General features: G+C 41.0%; 1 protein-coding gene across 3 annotated transcripts in view; it reads left to right on the top strand.

The window, feature by feature from the left end:
- The window catches only part of KIF13B (kinesin family member 13B), a 127,891-nt gene that overhangs the window by 31,845 nt on the left and 70,366 nt on the right, over positions 1 to 25,680 (top strand). For 2 of the 3 annotated variants that reach the window (XM_027665071.1, XM_027665074.1), the window contains exons 3-9: positions 17,535 to 17,550; positions 19,061 to 19,121; positions 20,746 to 20,838; positions 21,460 to 21,640; positions 22,031 to 22,118; positions 23,435 to 23,569; positions 25,272 to 25,384. In XM_027665071.1, coding sequence (XP_027520872.1) covers positions 17,535 to 17,550; positions 19,061 to 19,121; positions 20,746 to 20,838; positions 21,460 to 21,640; positions 22,031 to 22,118; positions 23,435 to 23,569; positions 25,272 to 25,384 — 687 coding nt within the window. The remainder of the gene's footprint in view (positions 1 to 17,534; positions 17,551 to 19,060; positions 19,122 to 20,745; positions 20,839 to 21,459; positions 21,641 to 22,030; positions 22,119 to 23,434; positions 23,570 to 25,271; positions 25,385 to 25,680) is intronic. The other variant, XM_027665073.1, reaches the window with a different exon arrangement.

A 25,680-nucleotide genomic window follows, 5' to 3' on the forward strand; every position in this document is an offset into this window, starting at 1 on the left:
TGTTGCAAGAGCATGGACAATTCTAACAAGTAACAAGTAACTGTTGCTGCAGCACCTGTAGAGTGGAATTTTCTCTCTCTGTCCTTGTTTTCTTGTAGCATCAAATGACCAAATTGAGTATCCAGCATCTTTTCCGTGTTTGTTGTTATGCTTGGACAGTCTCATTCAATCAGCTGCATGAATGAGCATTTGAGGATTTTATAAGGCAGAATGCCCAAATTATGGTAATTACACATCTTGTCTATTTTGTTATCCTGGCTGCAGGACAATAGTGAGGTTAAAGGAATACTGTCAAGGTGATGAAGGTGCCAGACTGTCTTACCTAAAACCTGTCAGTTTTCTGCTGTGTCTATCTGCATACTTTGATTTTAGGATGTTCTTTCTGCATATGTGTAATTTCATGACGTTTAGAGAGAGAGAATGGGCTGAATGGGTCAAATGTGTGATGTGGAAGCTGTTTCAGCTTATTAGTTCTCAGAGTTTGTATCTTTTAAATGCTGTCAAGTGACTTGACAATCTCTAATTTTATACAATGGGTCATCTGTAATGGTTCTAGAAATTCACTGTCTCTCTTTCTACTGAGCGTGGCAAACATGCATTTAATATTGCAGAAAGCTGAACACAATAGAGAAATGGGGAACTTTTTAGGGTATTGCTGCTTAGGAATGCCAGGGACTTTTATATGGGCTTTGCTAAATGTAGGCACAACTATAATAAGACTGGTTTTCTCTAAAGAAAAATAATTGTATTTACACGGCTGAGAATTTGATGCTCAAAATTAGAGGTGCTTCTAAAAATAAAAAAAAAACAACAACAACCAAATAACCTGTTGAATAACAACTAAATTGGGTAAAAATTGGGTAAAAATCAAGCCTGTGTTCAGAAAGAACCAATAGCAGTAGCTGGGGACAGCAAAACAATGAGTTGAAGGCTGATTTTTGAGGAACTCTCTGAGCTGAACATGTGATCTGATCTTTACATGAATATCCCTTTACTTCTCTTTCCTCTCATGTGTCAGCTCCTTATATTTAGTTCCTACGGTGTCCATGGGCTTTTATCTGAAAGTCTGATACTCAATTCCCTTGTGTTAAGTATTTTTTTTTTTTGATCAAAAGAAGCTACAAGTTCTTTCCCTTTGCAAAAAATGCTGAGGGAGGGAAACTTCACCCACCACTTTCAGGGCTGTGTTTTGGGGAAAACAACTGTTAACAAACTGTTTCTTTCGCAACACAGGCTTCATCCTAGAGCTGCTGACCTTGGGTAGTCTCCCAACCTTCCTGCAAACTAAGGACTTTTTCTTTTTTGTTTCCTGTTGGCAGGAGGAGGAGGGGATAGCCTGGCACATCCAGAGGACTTGGTTTTAACCTGTGTTTTTAGGAGGCTGTGGGAGGGGGGTATGAGTGTCTTGCACTGTCATTAAAGGGTCTGCAGTAGGAAGTCTGCTCTCTGTAAATGTAAATTTGTTCATTTTGGCCTTGCAGACCCTTTAGAAAATTGTTGTGATTCTATTAAGTGGAGGGGAAAAGGATGAAAAGCATTTGTAGATGGTCTAACAGTTAAAAAACTTGACTTCTTTCTGCAGCCATTGCCACCATAGGTTGTGTTCTTGCCAGCAAGAGTAGGGAATGTGAAAAAGGAAAGTGTGTGCAAGGCTGTTTAAAGTGATTTTTCCATGTTGTCTGCACATCTCCCTGCTCTCAGCTCTGTGCTCCAGATGAACAGACAATGTAGTGACTCTGGGAGATAATTTTGGCTGTTGATTCTTCCCCCTCTCCCTGCTCAGTTAGGAAATGTTGGCTGCATGTCTGTGCTTTCCCTTGTGCTGCATCTCTTCAGTTTTCCTCTTTAAATACTTTCTAGCTGGCAGTGTCCAGCAAACTTCTTTGTGAAGTCATCAGTTGGGGGGTTATTATTTTTTTCTCCTCGGTTATTGCTTTTATAAATATGTGGTGGTTTATTGTGGTGGGCAAAGTGTGAGCTCTGTGGAACAGCTAATCCACAAATACTCCATAGTTTATTTTTACTGAGACCACTGGCCTGTTTTCATGCAATAACTTTCCTTCCTCTCCTTCCCATTCCCACCCCTAACCCCCACCAAAATAGAGGTTGCCCATTAAAGATAATGTTTTCTTTAGCAGCTTGTATGTGTGGGTTTTGTTTTGTTTTGTAAGGAAGCAACTGAGTTGATGCACCTGCACAGTTTGGGGGAGTTACAGTCAGGAAAATGTCTACTTGGGAATGACAATGAGTTTAAGTGATTTATGTGGTAAAGAATTGGGGCTGCTGCCCATTTGATTTTTCAGCTTGTATCTTGTGGCCTTGAAGCTTGAATGACATCCCCCTATTTCACTAGGAAAGGATGTTAATCTTTTGGGTTTGTTTCTTCTTACAAAACATTTTATAAGGTATTTATAAGGAAGGAGAAGAGCCAACCCTCAAATTCCATGTTGTGTTCCCAGTTGGACTGTTGGGTTTTTTCAGTGACTGAGAAGCTGTTTTGTGACTCTGAGTGGATCATTCAGCTACCAGGGAATCCAGCAGTGACAAGTTTTAGTGGAGCACATTTGATTAATGATTTTTGTTTTGTCATCCTGTGTGAAAAGTTGTGTGTTTAGCATTAGATGTATAATCTTAAACTAATGGAAAATTTATTGTTTGGCTTTCAGCTTTTCAAAATTGGCTGATGTCTTTTGGATTTAGAGGGTCAAGGTGTGGGTGGTTATGAGGGCAGTTGCTTCAGACTGAGAATGAGTCCTGTTCATCTGTGAAAATTCCAATATCTTCCTGTTCATTAATATAGATGCTCTTTGTAATTCAGGATTAGCTGCAGGTACTGTTGAGCAACCTCTAAATTTCATTTAGCAGTAACAAAGACGATGCTTTCCTTGGTGATGTGTATGTTTAAAATAATTAAAAGAGATCCTCAAGATACAAGTAGAAACATCTGCTTTTATCCTTGTTTTAGGGCATTGCTGCGTGTGGTGCTAAATCATGATTGTGTCATATAAAGTGCTTTTGCATGTGCTGTCCCATATGAATTGCAGTCAAGCAGGCAACAAGTTGCATCTAAAAGCAAGATGTTGCAGTGAGAAGGGAGGCAATCTGGGAGTTCAAAGTTAGAATCCAGCAGGAACCATCCTTTGGCTCCGTTCAGTGCACATGAAAGCCTTACATCTCATCCCTGTTTATGAACACCAGCAGCTTGCTGTGTAGCTACACTTGCAGGCTAAAAATAGCTCCTTTGCAGTGCAAACTTGGCAACGGGAGCTGAAGAGTTTATTTGATATCACCTTTCTGTGTTCCTTTTTTCAGGGAAATAAATAGCTCCTTCACTGTGTGTGTGAGTTATCAGAATATCTAATCACTGAGACCACAAAATATTAAACTCTTCCACATGGCACGTACCACAATTTGTCTCCCAAACAGATCTTTGGAAAAGGAAAAGAGAAGTTTGAGTGAAACCGGCTGCCAGCAAGTATCTGGTGCTGGTGGCTACTTTGGAACAAAAGAACAGTGTGAGGAGGTAAATATTAGTTCAGATTTTGGGTTGGAGTTGATTTGCTTTCTTTATCTTGTTTTAGGTTTTTGCGCTTCCAGAGTTTCAACCTTTTGCAGAGAGTGTTGTGCCCAAAATGTAACAGAACCCACATGGAAGCTTCATTTCCTTCGTAAAGAAATGACACAGCATTTGCTTATAACCGTGGTCTTTTAGTGAGGGCAGATTATTTTTAAAGGTTGCAAAAGTTGCACAACTCCCTGAGAGGAGGTTGTTGGGAGGTGGGTGTCAGTCTCTCTTCCCAGGTAACAAGTGACAGGATGAGAGGAAATGGCCTTAAATTGTGCCAGGGGAAGTTTAGATGAGATCTTAGGGAAAATTTCCTAATGGAAAGGATTGGCAAGCGTTGGAACAGGCTGCCCAGGGAACTGGTGGAGTCGCTGTCCCTGGAGGTGTTCAAACAGTGTGTGGATGTGGCACTTGAGGATGTGGTTTAGTGGTGAACACGGTGGTGGTGCTGGTTGACAGTTGGACTCGATGATCTTTAGAGGTCTTTTCCAACCTTTATGATTCTATGATTCCATATTTAAGTGAAGAATTTAGAAGTATAAACAAGAAATTTCATCAGATTCCAACAAGGAAATGTGATTGCTTTTCTGGGTTATTAGGATTTTTTTTCTCTCTTTAATTACGATACTTTGTGGCAGAACTGACTGGTGTCACTCAACAGAAACTTTCCTCTGTAAGTTTAATGAAGGTGAAAGCCATCCCCATACCAAAGGCCACGAGCTATTCCAAGTGCAGATTCCTCCAGAGCAGTGCCACAGCTTTATCTAATATTTTATGGGTCTACAGAATGTGGTCAGTGATGAGAACAGAGATATCTCTACATTTCCCTCGATGCCTGAGGAATCATTTTGTATTGATCATTCCTGGCAGTGGGAACCAGGTCTCAGTTTCTGGGTGGTGGATTGCTCTGTTTACTGGAACTTTCTATAAAAGCAGTTTATTGTGGTGAAGTTCACAGGAAAAGCCAGACAAGTATTGTGTCATCGTGCAGGATGGACATTGTAGGTGCTTTACTCCAGAAAAAGGTTTGGAGCTTTGAGTTCACAACATAAAGTCTGTCCTGCAGTTGGAGGAAGGTCATTTAGATTAGATCTAAGAGGTTCTTTACAAAGAGGGTGGTGAGGCCCTGGCACAGGTTGCCCAGAGAAGCTTTGGCTGCCCCATCCCTGGAAACATTCAAGGTTGGACAAGGCTTAGAACAACCAGATCTGGTTGAAGCTGTCCCTGCTCACTGCAGGCAGGTTGGACTGGATGACCTTTAAAAGGTCTCTTCCAAACCATTCTGTTACTCTATTCGCAGTGGCTACATGAAGACTCCTTCACACGCAGCCCTGGGGCATCATTTCTTGTTATCCAGCTCTGTGATTCCCTGTTCTGTGTGCTATTTTCCCTATTTTCAGCCCCTTTATATTGTATAAGTAAGGGGTAGGCACTAAATAACTGCAGAGCTGCTTTCTTGCAGCACAGGACACTTGACCACGCAATGAACTTCTAATTGACAATTAATACAGCACACGTGTAATGTCCTGAAAAGGACTTTTTAAAATACCTACGATTACAAACAGCTTTTGCTGCAGAAATAGTACTGTGAAAGGGTTTAAGTCTCCTTTTGGGGTGTTGTTTTTTTTTTTTTGAGGGAGAGGTGTTGAAAGGGATTTCAAAGAGAAGGCATGCTGGGGAGATAAACAGCTCCGTGTCTCCGAGCAGCACAGGAAGCCAGTCGATGGTGTTGCTCCTGGGAAGCTCTTAGAAGTAATTAGTGATAAGAGTGAGCAGGAGGAAATCTGGTTGGCAGCTGCAGCACATTCAGCAGAGCCTCTGACCTTGGTCTGTAGGTGCTTTGAGGCTGCTGGGGAAAGATTTGCTGCCAGAGCTGCTGGGTTTACCTGAATTCCCTTGGAAAAACTCAGTGAAATCTGCTGACAACCTGCAGGGTGTAACTTCTCATCACGTGGCCCAAGGCCCTGCATCCCTTCTTCAGGGGCTGCTCAACGTGTGGTAGAAGTTGGTGATAGACTGGAGGCCTCATGTTTGCACTTTTTAGATACCTCATCTAATTCCAGAGTACCAAGAGCAATCTCCCGGCGTCTGCCGTAGAGTGGGATTTGTATCCTCTTTCCAAACACTTCTCTGCCCCAGCCGTGGGACAACAGGAGAGTTGGCAAGAGCCAGCGAGTCCCTGGCCGGAATCCAGAGCCCAGGAGGTTGGTTGGCAGGGAAGTACATGGTGGGATTTAGGCTGACACAATTTATTTGGATAAAAGGGATAACTGATGGGGTGCGGTGCATGTTCCACCTTGCTAAATATCTGCATTCTCTTGCCAGAGCATGAAGTGATAACTTAATCCCTGATTGCTTCTTACAGCGCTGCAGGCCACAGGCTCTGGAGGAATGTTTGGCAGCCAAAAATGATGTATGGCTTCACCAACCCCAGTTTCAGTGCCTATTCCAGCCAAGTCACTTCTGAATTAATTTGTGGCCAGATTCTTTTACACTTTCTATGCTGTAGCTTCAGCATTTGGTCCCACTGGTCACACTCTTCTGCTAATGCCTGTTACTCATTCCTATTTTTTCCCCAGCATGAATAAATTACCAACAACAATGCACAAGCCTTTAAGCAGTTGCCACGTTGGTTTTGGGGGTGATGGGTGTTGGTACAAGGGTTTAGTGAAAGAATTTTTTGTATGTAAGAATTAATAAATACCACTGGAACAAGAAATATCTTATTCAAAATTATCTTCCTCATTAAATAGTGGATTATCTGATTCCCCAAATGAGAGCTTTCAGTTAGAACACAATGGGCATGAAAGAACTGCAGTGCTTTGAAATAGTTCTGGGATGTGTGTTGACTCAAGAATAGTTCACCAAATATTTCCTGCACTTAAAAATGACCACAGTGATTTGCTGAGGTGGGAGGGAGAAGAATAGACCAAACAGATGGGTGAGATCATGTGGCCAAAAGACGAATTTAGGAAATTTAGGGGCTACACTGAATCAGCAGCACCTATTTAGGAAGAAATAACTTGGCTTTTACCACCAAAAACTGAAGAAATCTGTATTTCTTCAGTATTTTTTCAGTGCCTGGGGTCTCACTTTCCTTTTCACTCCAAAGATGCTATTTTTTTTGTCTTCAGAGCAAGTTCCTGATGCAGATCTGTGTGCTTTCATGCAATTCTAGGTTTAAGCAAATATTTAATTCTGCCTAGAGCACTGTGACATTTCTTCAGCGGTCCAGAGCCATTAGCAGGGCAGAGCCAGGCCATGGGAGCTGAGCTGTCATGGTGAAGGCTTGCCTGTAATTTTCATAATATGCTGTATTTTCCTCTTGTTTCTCAGCAAACAGGTCAATTATGGCTTATTTCTCATCTTCCTGCTGGGAAGGAAAAAGGGCTGATTGGAATGGGACACCGAGGATAAGGATTTCTTTTCTAGGTCAGGCAGAAGAGAGCTTGGTGCAAAAATGTTGCCCTGAAAAGCAGTTCTTTCTATACTATGTTTTTTTGGGATGAAGTTTGTAGTTATTTCATCATGCCAGGTACTCCAGTGGTAAGATTTCAGCCCTAAGGGTTGGGTTAGATGGGAAATTGGGAAGAAATCCTTCCCTGTGAGGGCACTGAGGCTCTGGCATAAGCTGCCCAGAGAAGCTGTGGCTGCTCCATCCCTGGAAGTGTCCAAGGCCAAGTTGGACAGGACTTGGAGCAACCTGGGCTAGTGGAAGGTGTCCCTGCCCATGGCAGAGGGTTGGAATGAGACAGAATTTATGGCCCCACACTGGATCCATGAGGGCTTCTGGAGAGGAGAAGGCTCCAGGGAGACCTTAGAGACCCTTCCAGTGCCTAAAGGGGCTCCAGGAGAGCTGGAGAGGAACTTGGGACAAGGGATGGAGGGACAGGACAAGGGGGAATGGCTTCCCAGTGCCAGAGGGCAGGGAGAGATGGGATATTGGGAAGGAATTCTTGGCTGTGAAGAGGTCCTGGCAAAGGTTGCCCCAAGAAGCTGTGACTGCCCCATCCCTGGAAATGTCCAAGGCCAGGTTGGATGGGGCTTGGAGCAACCTGAGCTAGTGGAAGGTGTCCCTGCTCAGGGCAGGGGGTTGGGGTGAAATGATCTTTAAAGTCCCTTTCAAGCCAAATGTTTTCTAGGATTCTGTCATCTGGGCAGGTGAGGAAAACAATCCCTTCTTGAGACTGGCATAACCATGATCTTGCAGCTGCTGAAGGAGTTGGCATAAGTAGGGTGCTGGGTAAAAAGGCTTGAAACCTTCCTGAAGAAAAAGTAATGTATCAGTGTATGCCAAAATGCTTCAAATTTCTGTTGACATTCAGCATATGGGAGATGTCATATGGATATTGGAATCACAGCATTGTAGAACTGTTTAGGTTGAAAAAGACCTTTAAAATCATCAAGTCCAACCCTTCCCCCAACTCTGCCAAGCCCACCACTTAACCCTGTCCCTGAGCACCACATCTATGCATCTTTTAAATCCCTCAAGGGATGGTGATAAGGCTATTGATTGCTGCCTGCCTTCTTATCTTCATGTTATCAGTGAGATTGTCTTAAATGGGTGGAGGAATATAAACTGCATTGAAAGAGTTGATTGGGGAGGGGGAGTCTGTGCTCTTGGGGAAGAGCAAAAAGCAGAGTGACACATTATCCTTTTTTGAGAGATATAAACACTAATTTTACTCCAATGGACTGTTTGAGGCTTCTAATATATGTCAGGATTTTTTTGAAGTGCTTTTTTTGAGATGGCAGTGCCTTGACAAGCTGCCATTCTTGGACTCCTTTTTTACTGGAGTGGTTCAGATGAGTTGTGCTGTTCTTTCACCCTCCCAGGCTCCTTGGCAGTTGATGGAAGGTTTGAGTTGAGAACACATAGATATTGTGCAACAACCTCTGGGTTATCTCGATCATGGAATGTGTCTGTGCTGAAGTGAGGAAATTCAGGCAGTTACTGAACTTAGGAGCCAAGACAAATCACTTTTTTATGCTAATGAGCAACCCTTCTTACCTACAGCTCTTATCTTCTCCCTCTTCCCTGTGCACCATTAGACAAACACCATTTGTGGTTTCCAGTGTGTGAGGGCTTTTAAATACTGTTGGAGTCCCTCATTTGGAGTTGGATCCAAAGCAGGCTATGAATAGACCTACCACATAAAAATAACACTCTCCTGGTTCTGGACGCACCAAAAATAGCTCAGATATATAAATTTTGGCCCCGTGCATGTGCCCAGACCTTCCCTCTTCATCAGCTGAAGACCCAGTGGTGCTGAAACTGCACTGAGATTCAGAGAGTGACTGGATCTTCTCTCCAGTGAAATTCCCAATCTCATAAATACACTGTGCATATACACCCCCCCCCCCCCCCCCCCCCATCAGGATTGATTTCTTTACAAAATGTGGCCACAGCAATGTTGTCTTTTGAACTGCAGCCACTTCAAACATTTTCTACTTGCTTTAATGCCTGGTGGATGTGTTAAAGAAGTCAGAGAACTGAGTCCATGTCTCCTCAAAGAGGCATCACCCTTTCCAAAGAGAGGAGGGTGTCATTCTTCGCTTGGAGACAAGGCAGACTTGAGGAACCAAAAAAGATAGTGGAGGAAGTAATTTGACTTATTATTTAGGCCTCCAAGCTGGAAGGTGTCTCCTGAGTTGTGGTCTCCGTGATTATCTAACAAATTGCATGGACAGTCATGAGATAAATGACTGAAAGTTCTTTGGGGATGTCAAGAAATGTCTATTTGTAGATGTTATACTACAGAGCTTCTTCATGATGTAAATAATTCAGTGGAAGGAGAGTAGGCAGGGAATGAACAAGTGCTCAGAGACACTTGAGCAGAGGAGACACCTCTTCTACACACTATGTTTAGGGGGAATTAGTGCCTATTTAAAAGAAATAGAAAACATTACCAAAATTTTCTGAATGCTCTTGGTGAACTATTTGTTTCCCTGAGCTGAAGAGTCCTTGTAGTAATGTTTGTAACTTGTAACTTTGCCTTAAGACAAGTTGCAGCTTGTGTTACCTGAGGAATTGTCAACTTGCCTACAAAAAACCTTAAAAAAACCCTTAAAATTCAGCATTGAAACTGTTCTTGGGGGTTCATAACACTGTTTCTGTATTATTTGCACATTAATTCTCTATATTGCCTGGAACTAGGGTTAACAAAACCTTGGATTGGGAGTCTTGGATCCTCTTGGAAATTAAGTGGGGAAAGGGAAGGAGACAGGCTGAAAGTTATGGACTTGGATAAGAAAATGGTTTATAAAAATGAACGTCCTCTCAAAACAACCCTCACTTCTGAGTTTAAGGTTCTGCATGTGTATGTTTTCAGGTTATAGTTTAGTAAGAAATAAAAATCAGCAACTAGATCCTAATATCACAGCCAAAAGTGTTTACTATGGGATTTTTTGTGGGAGATGGGACTTACAGAGTCAGCTCTTGGGTGCTGTGATGGGTGTTTGGAGTAGCTCTGATGACAATCCTGAAAAATTCAGAATAAGATGTCAAACTCTTACCTCTCGAGCTTGTTTCCTCCTTCTTACAGCCACACCATTAAGGGTTTGGGGTTTTTTTTCCTAATTATAAGTATGATGACTAATTCTAATGGCACAGATATCCTCACACAGCCACTGTTTGTACGGACTCTGTTGTGCCACTGAAAAAAAAAAGCCTTGAGAAAACACAGTTTTCTTCTGTAAAACACAAATTTCTGTTAAATACTGAAAGGATCTTTACAGCTTATAATTATATCCACATTAGAAGGCTTTTCTGCACAGTTATCCCACTGGTTATCCAACCAGGTGTAGAGGTTTTTCTCCAAAATGCTTCCCCATGATTTGGTAGCCTGAAATAGAATTCTCCTTTCTGAGTTCTCCAACTTTATATTTATCCTGTGCCTTGTATGGGTATTTTAATAATTCCTTTTAGTGCCAACCCTTTGCTTTCCATAGTGCCCAGCAGATAATTCTGGGATTAATCCTATGTGACAGTGGCTTGGCAAAAGGATATCCTGGATGTGAAATGCTGTGTGTGTTGATGCTATAGGACAAGATTATCATATATAGATTATCATATATTTTCCTGGACACCTGTATATTCCAGACACACATGTGCTGCTCCACCTGCCGTTGTTTTCCATTTGGGATCTACTGGAGGAGTTAATCAGCTGCCACATCATGAGGGGGCATTTTTTCCCCCTCTCCCTCCTGTGGTTATAAAAAGGTGGCCACATCCTCCTCTGTTAAAAAATATTGGAATTCACAATAGCGATTGAAAGTTTGGGGACTGGCTGTTCACCAAACATTCTCTAGAGCACAATAGTATCCCGACATCCAAGTATTTACAAACAAAAGGATAAAGTTGTAATCCCCTTGTCATAACAGCAGCTTTATGGGATCCATGCACCGCTTGAATGTGGTCAGGCCTAAGCAGATTATTGTACCAACAATACAGAAAATTTAGCTCCCAGTACAAAATACCCCAAACCCACAAAGCTGCTGCTCAGCCCGAGTTCTTGGGGGGTTTAGGGCCTTTTGTTTTGTTTTGTTTTGTTTTGTTTTGTTTTGAGTGAGCTGGCAAAAATTAAGTTTTGTCAGTAGAAACTAAGTAACCGCCAACTACGCCTGGAATGCCTTGGAGCTCTGGAGGAATTTTCCAAGGAACAGTGATTACCTTTGTTCCTCTGAGCTACACAAGTTTAGGCTTTGAACTGTGTATGCTTTTTCACATGCTGCCTTTTTTTTTTTTTTTTTTAATGTATTTTGAGATTTTGTTTTAAAGAGGCCGTTTTTGATTGCAAAAAATGTCATGCTCAAATAGGGTATTTGGTTTTTTTCCCAGAGAGCTCAGTATTGCTGTGGAAGTGAAACTGAGACTCCCTAAGAATAGTATTAATTGCAGGATATCCTCCAAAATTGGAGTCTGGTGGGACTCAGTGTTTTGCTACCACTTGGCCTAGGTGTAAAAATGGGGAAAGAGCATTTATAAGCTGTTAAACCCAATACCCTGAAGTACTTTACAGTCTGAAATATTCTGGGAAAATGGATTTCTAGAAGCTTGAAGTGATCAAACTTGATTTAGTTGGCTTTTCCTCTCATTGTACACCTGGCAGCAGCAAAATTTGGTGCAAGTTGTATTTGTCTGATATGCAGAAAGAGAGGAAACAGCTTCTCAATTAATTCTACTATTCCTTATCAACTGTCAAACCACTGTCTTTCAGTTATGTCTGTGTTCGTAAAATAATGAAATTTATTGTCTACATTTTATTTCACTGTTGACTGGCTTTTTTTTTTTTATACCAGGAAAGAAATTCTGCTGCTGAAATTTAAACAATAAAACTCTGACCATTGCAGTGGCTTTTCTAACTGCTGGGTCTTCGAAATACCTTATTCTGGATTCTTTATTCACGCAGAATAAAACCAAAACATGAACTGCTAATTAAAGGATCTGCTTCAGAAAAATAACTGGGCTCCCAAACTTCAGACAAATGCAGGATCTTCCTGGTGGTTTTTTTGTGTGCCTGAAGTTGCTGGCCTTGAGACTTGCTGGTGCTAGAGCTCTTCAGTAATTCCTGCTGCACTTATCAGCTTCTCCAGCCTTGGAAGGTCCTGTAGTACGGTGGAGGTTGGAACAAGATGATTTTTAATGTTCCTTCCAGTCTGTGATTCCATGAAAACAGTGTACAGGAGCCACAAAAGCAGTGAAACATTATGGTTTTCCATGCAGGTACTATTTTGGGCCATACTTAGCCAGGGAACAACTAACTCTGCCCAGTGTAGCAGCAGTTCTTTGCTTTCAGGGAATACCTGATATATGATAAAGTTGTGTGTGTCAGAACCTGGTGTAGTTATTGTACTCCTTCTATCTGCAACATATAATTAATAAAATCTCAGAATTCCTGAATGGCTGAGGTTGGAAGGGACCTCTGGAGACCACAAGACATTTGTCCTTTGGGTGCTGCATTGGAGCTTTTCCTTTGATTTGATACCAAGAGCAAATCTGAGGCTGCTTTTCCTTTTGTGTTATAATTCCCATGGGCACTTCGGTGCAGTTGTAACATGGCACTTGCCTTCCAAATTCCCTTGGAAGCATGGAGCAGGCATCATGGGTGTGAGTGTTATAACAGGATCTGTGGGGTATGAACAGTCCACCTGATCCTAGATTTAAAACTATCAGAAACGCAGTGCTTTGGACTATATCTGTACAAACTTCAAAAGAATGAACTTCCTACAAAGTGGAGCTGTTCCTGAATCTGAAGGGTAAATTACTGTGACACAGGATGCCAACTTTACTTTAAATAAAATGACTGTGAATATGAGTTGATTTAAGGCAAACTAATTCAGCTGGGAGCAGAAAGATGTGGCTTTACGGAGTGACCTCTGGGAGACACCAACACCTTTCCCTGCTGAGCCCCAAGGAGTTTTTGCCCCTCAGTATGTTTTTCTAGTTGTATTTTTAGCTACTTTCTAGAGTTTTTGCCAAGCAGCTCCTGCTGAAGGGCATAAAATAGCACTAATTGCACTGGAATTTGATATGCTTGTTTTTGCAATGGTTATGGAAGATTGAAAGTGGAAGGCAATAAGAATTTTTGGAGATTTGCTGAGATTTTCATAGTTGAAATTGTTCCCTCTCTCTTTTTTTTTTTTTAACCTTCATATTCATATTATATTTTGCTATTCCAGAATCTTCTGAAAATGACAAAAGGTTATGTTTCAGCTCCATAAATCCATCATAGCCTTGTGCCACTGGGCAGTATCAGCCAAATGTATAGTTTGGATGTTGTTGCAGTTGCTGTTGGCACAGGAAACATTCTTTTTCAGCAAAATACAGAGGAGAAAACCCATACCTGATGTGTCAACTCATGTCCTACAGCCTCTGTACCTCTTTTCCCTGCTTCCTGCCTTGCCACCTCCCACCTTTTTCCTCCCTTTGCCCCATCTGCCCATTTCTGATTTAGACAAGAAGGGAGATGTGCTGTGACTGATTTAGAGCATGTGCTGATTTGCCAGCTGGCTGCTCTCTGGGAGCTGTGGGGTCAGCCAGACAGAAGAGATAAGGGCTGAGCTGTCCTTGCCTCTTCCCAGGCTTGGTTCACCTCTGCTCATCTGCTGGAGTGTTTTCCCCATGAGATTTGCAAAATCTCAGATGTACTTAAGCTCATTATACCTTCCTTCCCCTTTTGAACAGGGAAAAACTGATCTGGTGTTTTATTAAAATGCCTCTAATCACTGTTATTGAACAGAAGAGTTTATTGTGTTTGAATATATAATTTAATTATTCTCTTCTTTAAAGAAACAGAAGCATATTGCACATATAACTGATGGTCTCAGCTGGGACCTGCTCTCATTTTATCCATCTTTTTAAGCTGTGCCTAAGATTTGTGGAACCACCAGCATGTTTATAGGAAAGCAAATGTGTCCTGATCAAAAAGCTTGATCTGGACACATTTACACAGTGTAAGAGATAGTTTAGAAAGAAATGCTTACTCAGTCTTCAATTCAATCTCAAAACAGCAGATATATTCATGGAATCACAGAAGGGTTTGAGTTGGAAGGGACCTTAAAGACCATCTTGTTTCAACCCCCTACCATTGGCTGCAACAACTAAAATAGTGTTAAATAGAGGCAGTTGTTTTAGGGTGTTCTTTCTCCCTTTTTCATTTTAGAATCAAATCAGATACATTAGACTCCCCCTGCTTCTGTTTGACATTGAGCTGAGAAGAGATAAAAGAGGGGAGTTGGCAAAAGAGAGTCCTGTCAGTCTGGATCCAGGTGAAAACAAGTAGCTGAAAACATCTCAGTGACATCCTTCAGTAGCTAAAAGATAAGTTTTCCCTTCCTGCCCTGGCTGTTTCTGCTGCACCCGAGATAGATGTGAATTGTTGGCTGTCAGCCAAGGAGCCACAGTGAGTCCTGCCTGTCCCTCGAAATGGCAGCATCCTTGGGGACCATCACAGTCCTGATGTGCTCCTTTTCCCTCCCTGCCCTGCAGACACTGGTTTGGACGTGGCTCTGGTGTGAGCAGTTTGCAGGGACACAACTGTAGTGACCTTTGCTGCTTTAGAACTACTCATGGTTCCTTGCTATTCATTGCAAGTTGTCAGCGTTGGGATTCTCTGGGGTTTCTTGCTAATGCCAGCCTTACCCATAAGAAATCATAGAATCACAGAATGGTTTGGGTTGGAAAGGGCCTGAAAGATTGTCTCATTCCAACCCCCTGCCATGGGCAGGGACACCTTCCACTATCCCAGGTTGCTCCAAGCCCCATCCAGCCTTTCCTTAAACACTTCCAGGGATGGGGCAGCCACAGTTTCTCTAGGCAGCCTGTGCCAGGGCCTCCCCACTCTCACAGCCAAGAATTTCTTCCGTATATCTAACCTAACTTTCCCCTCTTCCATTTGAAGCCGTTAATCCTTGTCCTCTCACTACGGTTCCTGACAAAGGGTCCCTCTCTGGCTTCTCTTGAGGTCCTTCAGATTCTGGAATGTTGCTCTGAGGTCTCCACACAACCTTCTCTTTTCCAGGCTGAACAGCCTGAACTTTCTCAGCCTGTCTCCACAGGGGAGGTGCCCCAGTCCTCTTATCAACTTTGTGGCCTCCTCTGGACTTGCTCCAACAGTTCCACGTCCTCCTTATGTGGGGGGCACCAGAACTGTACACAGGACTCCAGGTGGGGGTCTTACAAGAGCAGAGTAGCGGGGAAGAATCACCTCCCTGTTCTTTGCAAACATTGCTGTTATCCATGTTTTTTGTAGGAGACACTTCCCTGCTCTGTAGGTGATACTGTTCTTAGTCTTTACCTTTTCACCACCTGTGGGATGGACTGTGGTGATGCACTTGGGCACAAACACCCAGCACTCCCGGTGTGTCCTTGTAGCTAAAGAGCCTGCTGTGGGTGCCCTATTTCCCTATCTGTTCATTTCCCAAGGGATTTAGGATCAGGCTGGAAATCTTTTCATGGGTTTGTGGGCCCAGCACGCAGCTGCAGCATTAATGGGTTGGTGTGTGCACAGCACAATGCTGTGCCATGCAGGCTGCACCCTTAATGCTTTCCTTGGGGAAACATTTGTCCCATTTATTCTCTTCGTGGTCAAAAGTGCACAGAACACAGCTCTGTGTAGCTGTGCTGTATCCTAAAGTCTGTACTCTGAGTTTCTTAAGGCTCACGTTTGGATTAAGCAAGACCAGAGATGTGGTTTTATGTGTTTGTGCAGCTCTAGAGAAAATGAGATACTTAGTTCAGACTAAACGCCTTAAATTAAGCTCGATGATACATAGCCCAGCATAATCCATCCTCTTAAAACTGGATATGTGATAGAACTTCTCAGATTAGATCCTTATTGCTGTTTTAACCCAAATACTCAATAATACGTCCCCTACTGAGGGCTGGAAAGATCAACTGCATTGTCACAATATAATCCTGCCTTGGAATTGGGCTGGGGAATGTGAGCACAGCTGCTTGAATGAAAAGCAGAGTCATAACTCTGAGTGCTAAACTCAAACTCTGAATCCAGGCTTGTTATTCTCTTTATTTTACAACAAGAATGTTCACCCTGTAGGAATAGGAACTAACTTGCCCTGTCAGCAGGAGCTCCCCTAAAAGCCACTTAGCAGTTTCCAGCACAGTCCTTCAGCAAAATGCTGTTGTGTCTCTCTTAGAAGAATCCAGAAGGGCTCGTTGGTGTCTCATGTGTCTGGATCAAAGCCCTGGTGGAGGAGATTCCCTCAATACACCTCCTTATCTACATCCCACCCAGGAGCCACAGCAACAGTCCATACCAAACATGCTGCCAAGGACCTTGGGAGAGCTTTTATTCCAGCTGATCCAGATGGCAGGGGAGAAGGGGACATGTTGTTATTGCTGACATGAATGACCCTGTGAGATGGGGTGACCTTGACTTAAATAATCATCCTGCAGAGCAGGTCATGCCGACGGCTCTCCAAAGTCACCGTCATTCCTGGTCTGTCACACACACACACACAGTAGATCCAGGCATGAGTAAAGAGAGGTGATGGGCTCAATAAATAATTTTTTTTGAGAGGCAATGATGAAATTACTATTTTTAAGCTCGCTTCTCAATCCATGTGAGCAGCAAGACTTCTGAGAGTAATCTTGTATGGCTCCCACGTCTTTCTCCTGCTCTGTTCAAAAGGAATCAGTGTTGCTTGTCACAAGACTTTACTCATTACTGATGTCAAGAGTTTCCTAATGTCACGTGGAAGGTCCAGGACAAGGAAAATATCAGTGGTTTGTTGTGTGTTTACTGCTTTTTTTCCAGTCTCTGACATGCATAACCTGGGTCATGGCACTGACTGATGCTGTGCTGTTATTTGAAAGGTCACTCCAGTGATTTTGTATTTGTTGTTCAAAAACAAGCAAAACCCCCCATACTTTTAAATTGCACAGAAAGATGAGAGGAATTGCTGTTCTCTGCTCATTCTTTTAGGGAAGCAAATGTTTGCTCTGCTGTCTGAGCAACCATGAGAGAGCTGAGCTGGGCAAGCCCAAGGGTTGGACTCTGAAATTTCCTCTTGAATAACACTCCTGAAGTTCCTGTTCAAGTGGTTTTGGAAATTTTTATGTTGCTTGGGTACTTTGTTTTTTAAGAGGCAGTGAACTCAGAGAGAGAGGGAGAGAGAGAGAGAGCTGTCACAACAAAAATAAACCTGTGAGAGAACAAGGAAGAGGTGGTGGCAGCATGAGGAAAATCAGTTGGTTTGAATTTAAAGCCAACTTAGAGCAGGATCTCAAATCTTGCTCCTAAAAAGGTTTATAAAATGACTTGGGATCTGTAAGCAAGGAGAGATCTGAGAAGAAAAATGAACTTTTAAAATGCAACATTTCAGTGATTAATGAAAGCATAATTAAGTTAAAATCACAACTAACAGACCTTGTTTCTGTTTTTTCTTTTTCTTTTCTTCCCCTGACCTTGTACCAAATCCTTTCTGCTCCTGATGCATTGGGGAACAGTAGGAGCCACCCAAAGGTAAGGGCTTTTACTGCAGATTATATCAGTGTGTGAAAATTGTCCTATCACTTTATTTATTCTTGGGTTATCCAAATATTAGAAGCATTTTGAAAACCAGCTCTGCCATTGATCAGCTGTTGAGTAAGAAACTTGAAGCATCTCCTTGCTGCAGAAAAGCTCTGAACAGCCTGTGCCAAAAAATGAGTCAGAGGAACAAATGAGAACATCCACACTCAGCATTGCAGGCTGTGAATGGAAGATACTTGTTCTTTGTGGGCTTTTAAAAGCATTTTCTGGTGTTTGTGTTAAAGCAAACTCGTTTTTTTTCCTTACTATCCCATCACTGATATTTGGGTTGAAGATGTCTCTCCCTGCCCTGGCATATCAGGGTTCACTTTATTGATGTGGTCATGTAGCCAAGGATGTTTTACTAAATGTTCTGAAGGCATAAAATGTTTAAATAATATGTTTATTTGTAAAATAAATTCAAAGTTAAAAAAAAGAGGCACCTTAATTTTAAATAAACGAGCTATTGTCTCCTCAGTTTGAGGATATAAAATAACCACTTTTATCTCTTGGTGCTGGGACATCGTGTAGTATGGGGGAAAAAACCAATGTATTTTTGAAGATAAGTTATTTAAATTTCAAGGATTTTGCTACAATAAGCATTTTTATAAATGTGGGTTGCAATGCAGGACATCCAAAGGGGAAAGAGCAGCTCCCATTGAGCTTAGAGGGGAAATCCACAGCCAAAGAGCCCCACATTTCACTTCCCTTTTCCTGCATCCTACAGAGTAAATTTTGCCTATGTGAATGTAGGTCAGACATTACCCTAATTAATTTTTTTCCTTGCAAATGCATACCCAGAGGAGCTGTTTTGGCAAACATCTGTCCCAAAAGATGCATTGTCTTATTTCAGGTCAGCTTTTAGGAAGAAAGGTGCCTGTGGACCTTTCAATGGATTTACCACAAAATCAAAACTTTTCTGTTGAAGGAGAATATAGTGCTACTCCTCTCATGATAAAACTAATTTGTTTTATATTATTCTTTACAAATATTAGGCTGTTATGACTGCTTTGGTTTACCATGGTATATAAATAAATACGTGCTCCTCTTGTATTGGAAAGAGGTTCCAACCCTAAGGCTTGTTTTTAATTTATGCAGACAAGAGGCACGGGGAGATGGGAGGCAGAAACAGCTTGAGGACATCTGTCAGTTTGCAAAATAGAAACTCTTGTGAAAAATGAATTGCAAGGATGGGTTTAAAGGGAGATACTCAGTGCTCCTTGACATCCACTCGGTTGGCACATGGAGAGCTTTTGGAGAGCAGGGAATGGGATTGGCACAGAAAGGCAGAAACACAAACAAGGAGCAAAGAGAAGCACACAGAAAGATGAAGTGTTTGTTTAGGCTTCAAGAAAATGAGTAATTCTGTGGGAATGTGTATTATGTTCAGAATGTCAAAATTTGGATAATGTGTTTGATTTGGCAGCAGATTTTATGAGGTGTCCTGGTTGTCTTCCTACAGGTGTTTGCCTATGATCACTGCTTTTGGTCTATGGATGAATCTGTCAAAGAAAAATATGCAGGTAATATTAATTGTGGCTTTGTGCTTCTTGTCTCCAAGTGGGAATGATCTGATTAAAATAGAGTCTTTGCTACAGGGCACAGGCCATATGGCACAAGGTGCTGTCCCCTGTATGGCTGTTTGTTGTCAAAAGGAAAAGGGAAATCTTCAATCACTTCTGTTTCTGACAACAGCAACAGGCACTGCCACCCATTTGCAGTGTAGGGAATGGAGAAATCCATCACCTTTATGGGTTACTCATATTTACAACTTTATTTAAAGTACTGTTCCAAGTCCATCATTTTAAAAGCATCAAAACCATTTATTTTCAATATTTGAGGAGCACTGTTATGTGTAGTTTCATGTTTCACAGTGCTGATGGGAGTTTGGCATCACAGTACAACTTAATAATGAAATATTAATAAAAGCCTAATTTAATATAGACAGTGTGAATTCAGATGCTCAGAAAGTGCAATGTATTTATTGAAAAGTTTTCTATGTATTATTATAACTCCTTTTGGCAAATAATTATGGTAAAATATGACAACACTCCTGTCATCTATTCCTTTCACGCTTGTTATCTTTTAAAATTTGGGATCAGTTGAACTTGTTACTGTTTATTTTCAAAAAAACACAAGAAAAATCAAAGGAGCATCCACTTTTTGATTTTTACTTCTTTAACAAATAACTAATGAATAATAATTAATCAAGGAACTGAGAAAAATGTGACACTTGCAACCATACAAATTACATAGGCAGGTGTATATTTTTTTTCTCAAACTGGTGGAGGTGCCTATATAACTTATACATACAGTGGAAGGATTTGGTCCAAAACCATTTCACTGTGCTTAGCTTGGCCCAGCTATTAGTGATCTTTATGCAGAATTTAGCATGGACTTGGATATTAAAATATGAACTTCAATGAGAGAAAAAGAAGAGCTTAAAGGAACATTAAATTACTTGAGAGGACTTTCAGTCCGTAAAGTTCTACCATGTCTTGTTCCTCTGCTTATAAAAGAAATTCTCAAAATAGAGATTTTTTTTTTTTAAATAGATACTACTCAAACATTTTAAGCTTTTCTTCCTCTGCATGGAAAAGGATCTGAAAAGCTCAAATTTCCATTATGAAAGAAGTGATACACCCTATATTTTACTAATGCATATCTTGTACTTGTCCATATCTTCCACATAGTTGTGATTCCCTCTCTGCAAAAATCTCTTCATGGTATTATTTAATATCTTATACAGCAAAATTATCCAGTGCTCTAGTGATTCCCTTAGATTAAAATCAACTGACTGTTGTTAAAATGTACAGGTAGAGTATATTTTGAGGGGGTTTCATTCACCAGTGGGTTAAATTCTGCAGGTGGCAGCAGATTCTCTGCTGATAAAACTTTGGAGTATAACATTGATAGGATGTTGCTTTAAACACATACAGGTATGTGCATGATTATCCCAGATTTTTACAGAAGCATCTTGTGGTGCTGATGGACTTGCTCCTGCCCAGGGAGCAAACACTGGATATTATTTAGGCAACAAAAGCAGGAAAACACCAACTGCTTTTACATAATCGTTGAAGATTCTGAACCAAGGGACAAATACCTCTTGCTGTGTTACAATGTTCGCCTGTGTGTTTTATTTTTTAGGTCAAGATGTTGTTTTCAAGTGCCTTGGGGAGAATATTCTTCAGAATGCCTTTGAAGGCTACAATGCTTGTATCTTTGCCTACGGGCAAACGGGTAAGTCCCAGATAAGCAAAAATATTCTTCCCTCAAAAGGTGTTACTGTCCTGACTGAGGACTCTTTTCATGCCTGTTGTGACATTGTTCCAGGAGAAATGCTTTCTAATGTAGATAAGAAATGTTTTTCTCTCCTCTAACATCAGATATGGGGTGGGCAGGATGAGAAATAAGATTTTGTTGCTGCTGGCTACCCTTATTTCTCACAGTTTAGATTATGATCTTTAGAATGACCTGGTTGTCCTTGAGTTCGGAGCATCGCTCAGATTTTCTGCCTCTGCAGTTGGAATGATCTTGAATTGTCATTTGAAATGTAATATTTAAAGAGTAACATGAAGAGTTTTCTCATTGTGGCCCATCTGTGGATGTTAGTGGGGTGTGATTTACTTTATCTGCCTGAAAAAGTCTTTTCCAGCAGTTGGAACTAAATTTCTTGTTTTCCTTTTAATTAAATAGCCTTTAACTCAGTGGCATTTTGGTTACTTTAAAGTAGAAAACTGAACAAATAATCTTTCACTGAATGATATTAATTAACTTTTTAACCTCTTCTATTTCCTATCAATATTCTGCCCAGCAAGAACCCTTGTTGCATGTACACTAATCATAGATTCTCTCACACAGGATCTGGAAAATCATACACAATGATGGGGACTGCTGACCAACCTGGATTGATCCCCAGACTTTGTAGTGGACTCTTTGAAAGAGCACAGAAAGAGGAAAATGAAGAGCAGAGTTTCAAAGTGGAAGTATCCTACATGGAGATATACAATGAGAAAGTCAGAGATCTCCTTGACCCAAAAGGGTAAGTAACCTGTGTGTGATCAGCACTGTAGAATGTTGTCCCACACTCTCTCTTTCCATAACCAGTTTGCCTTAATGGATCCCATATAAGGCATTTGCTGCTTCCTGATCTCAGCATCCTCTCATTTTAAAACAAAATAAAGTAGTAGGACTAAAAGCTTGGAGTAAATCTACCCTAATGCCACCTTTTATGAAGTGACAAAACTGTCTGTGCCAGCTTTTTACGTGTAGACATAAGGCTTTTTTGTTTGCATTATAGTCCATGTTCTGTGCTTTATTACAGTATCTGTGAGACCATCCTGTTTGAGATCTGTCAGTGAGAATTGACTTTGTGTAAATGTTGTCTCAAGTCAGTCATGTGCTTATAAATACCTTTTTTTTCCCCAACCAGAAGCCGTCAGTCATTAAAGGTTAGAGAACACAGTGTTTATGGCCCTTACGTAGATGGCCTATCCAAACTAGCTGTTGCTAGCTACAAGGTAAGGATCAATTTTATGAAAGGCTTGTGTTGGCATCCTAAACACCAGAGTACTGTCCCCTAAGCAGGACAGAACTGTTAAGCTGCTCTTCATCACTGTGGATTTTAGAGCAAGAGAGCTGAGGATTGTCGTGTTGTGATCCCTGGGGAGAACAGGGTTAAGAGCAGAAACTCACTTCATCCTGTACTATTCAATAATTCTGGAAGTAGTTCAGCTATTTAATGAAACACGTTTCCTCCCAGACTTAAGATGAGTGTATGCTGTCATGGGAAAGTGTTCTGTGATTAATTACAGAGCCAGGGTTTAGCAGTGACCGACTCTCAGTACCCACTGTGTCACTTTTTGGCTGTCATGCTCTAGTCTAATAATTTCCCCTCCCAGTAGCACACAGTGGAATTATAAACTAATGGTTGTTTACAAAGCAAATGTTTGAGAACATCACACTGAACTTGCTTGCTGGATAGTACATGTTTATATATGCATTCAAAAAATGCTCTTTTTTTTTAAGAAGCATCAAAGTACTGTGGGAAAAATGGATAAATAAGGGATGCAATTCTGTCATGAAATTGAATTGTCACCAAAACGTGAAAATGGTGCAGTCCCTCCTATTGCAGTTTCTCCAGGTGTTCATTTACCACTCCTTGGTGGTTTCTGCTAAATCAAGACACATTTCATGCTTTGCCTCTCCATGTTGCTCAGCAGCTTTGTGTAATCCAGCATTTGGAGTCAAAATGGTCTGTGGTGGTCTGTTGTTTGACTGTTTTTTGAGTTGTTTTAGCATCACCCAGGTAGAGATGCAGAAACAAAAGTTAAGCCCGAGACTCTGAAGTTTTAACTGTAAAACCCTGAAGGAAGGGCCTACACCTTCCTCAAGTATCACAGCTTAACACATCTAAAAACTTGATAACTTTTAAAACTTGGAGGAATATAATGACCTGTTTAGCCTGATTCTGTTTTATAGCCCTTTGACCCTCCAGATTCCAAGAACACGTGTCTGACAACCAAGGCTAAAATGTTACAGGGTTCAAACGTGGATTGCTGTTTCCTCACTCCTTTCTTAACTTTTGAGTTTTTCTGTCTGCAGGCAGGTGCATAATTTTGATGATAATTTAATATCTATGTCAAGGAGTGTCATGACTCTGTAATTTCTAGGCTTTAAAGGAGAGATCACAACATTTTACCCCTCACGTTTTATGAATAAACAGTGGGAAACTCATGAGAAATTACTGTATTTTACCAAAATGAGAATTTTTTTTGTGGATAATTGAGAAGGATGTTAATGCAGATATTCTCCTGGCTGTGAAAATTCTTTCTAGGACATCGAGTCCTTGATGTCTGAGGGCAACAAATCCCGAACAGTGGCTGCAACCAACATGAACGAGGAGAGCAGTCGGTCCCACGCAGTGTTCAAGATTATCCTCACCCACACGCTCTATGACGTACAATCAGGGGTAAGAAAAACAACTTAAAAGGTCCAAATGTCAAGCATGGATATGTTTCTTTAATGTATTTCATAGAAAAGAAACACTTCTTTTTAAGAAGCAGCGTGTAGGACATATTAAAGACAGAATGTGTAGATGAAAAATAGAAGAACACCTGAGTGTCCCTCAGGTTATTTCATGCAAATATGTATAAATCATCAACTTTCTAAATAGAAAAATATTACTGATTTCCAACATTTTGCATTGTATGCCATTAATATTTTATGTGTATATATTAAATATCTAAAAGACATTTAAATGTGAGAGTATTTTTCTTTTTGTTTCCTTATAAAAAAATATGCCTCAGAGGGGTGTGTGAAATACATAATGTCAATATTATTTAGTCCCTCACAGAACGTGCTGATAAAATTCAATTGAAATAAGTATCTTTAAACTTTGTTAATAGATTCTGTTCTTGGGCAATTCTTTAATACTTTCAAAGCCTTGGAGAAAATTCGAGTGTCCATGGAGCAAATCTAAGGCATGTATGTGCCTGAATATTGAATATATTGGAGAAACATAATGAGCATTTGAACTCTTTTCCTCCTTTTTTTCAGTTTCCACTGATCTTCTTATCCGCATAATTTCCCCCATTCTTTATTTGGATTTTTTTTTCCCCTTTGCACTTCAAATCAGCATCATACTGTGCTGAACTCCTGGATTTTCCATGGTTTGTCACTCCAGTTTTGCTGTGGCTGTGCTGCAGGCTCATCACACTCGGTTTTTGGGTGGTCCTACTCAACCTGGATGAGAAGTGGTCGACATCCTGACTGTCCATCTTTTCTACATCTTCCAGTGACCACTGTGGGAGCTTCTGGGACAGATTTCTCTGTTTTCCCACCTGCTGGTCCTTTCAGCCCTGGAAATGACACATTTCCCTGTGACTTGATGATCACACCATATTTTGAGAGGCTCAGAGTAACATTTTTGAAAGCACATTGATTCTGATTATCCCATTCATTTAAGGGAACGTCGCGCTTTGTGATACTGAGATGCTGAAGTTGCAGATGCTGCAGAAGAACATGATGTGAGCAAACTGTTCTCAAAGGCAGTTGGCTCTTCAGATTGACGTAGGAAATTCATGGAGTGTTTCACAGTGTCATTTTGGGTCAAATGAGATAAAAGGATTTGTAACAAAATCTGCATTACAGGTTTAAATACTCTCGTAGCTTGGATTGCATTCCATGAGGCTGAGAAGGATATAAGAGACTTTGCAATCATAATAATTTTCATATATTATTGCTGCTTGTCGTGGTCATTCTTAGTCTCTGGAAAACAGAAGAAAACTGGTATAAAATCTGAGATTTTTAGGAGGCTGTTTTCAAGGTGGGATTGTAAACCCCACATCCCTGGTTATGACTCCTTTCTCTGTAGTAACTCTGCATTTTTCATGGTTTAACACTTCACTAAAGTGCCCTGTGTACCTCTCCTCTGGAGATTTCTGAGATGTTTTGAAGATATTGGCGTCCCAGACTTGGCTTCAGATCAGTGGTTTCTGAAGCAGCAGGTGATGAGTTACCACAGGCCACTGTTCAAGTCCAATGATTCTCAAAGGTTTTGGAACAAGAGTCTACACCAAAAAATGAAGCCTGATTCTTGTTGGAAAATACATCAAACTATGTGACTTAAAATAAGTAAACTAACAGTGGCTGTTCTCTGGTTCCTTCCACAGACATCAGGTGAGAAGGTGGGCAAGCTGAGCCTGGTGGACTTAGCAGGGAGTGAAAGGGCAACTAAGACTGGTGCTGCAGGGGACAGGCTAAAAGAAGGAAGCAACATTAACAAGTAAGGCTTTGAGATTATTTATTTTCCTTTTTTATCAGTATAATCATGGCTGTTAAATACAACCTCCTTGGAAAATAGGCTAAAGTCAATATAAGCTCTTGTAGTCAGTCTTCTTTCTTTTATTTTTCTTTCTTTCTTTCTTTCTCTCTTTCTTTCTTTCTTTCTCTCTTTCTTTCTCTCTTTTGTTCTCTCTTTCTTTCTTCCTTTCTTTCTTCCTTTTTCTTCCTTTCTTTCTCTCTTTCGTTCTCTCTTTCTTTCTTCCTTTCTTTCTTCCTTTCTTTCTTCCTTTCTTTCTT

The sequence above is a fragment of the Corapipo altera genome, unplaced genomic scaffold, assembly GCF_003945725.1.
Source record: "Corapipo altera isolate COAL_440 unplaced genomic scaffold, ASM394572v1 164, whole genome shotgun sequence".
Taxonomy (NCBI): domain Eukaryota; kingdom Metazoa; phylum Chordata; class Aves; order Passeriformes; family Pipridae; genus Corapipo; species Corapipo altera.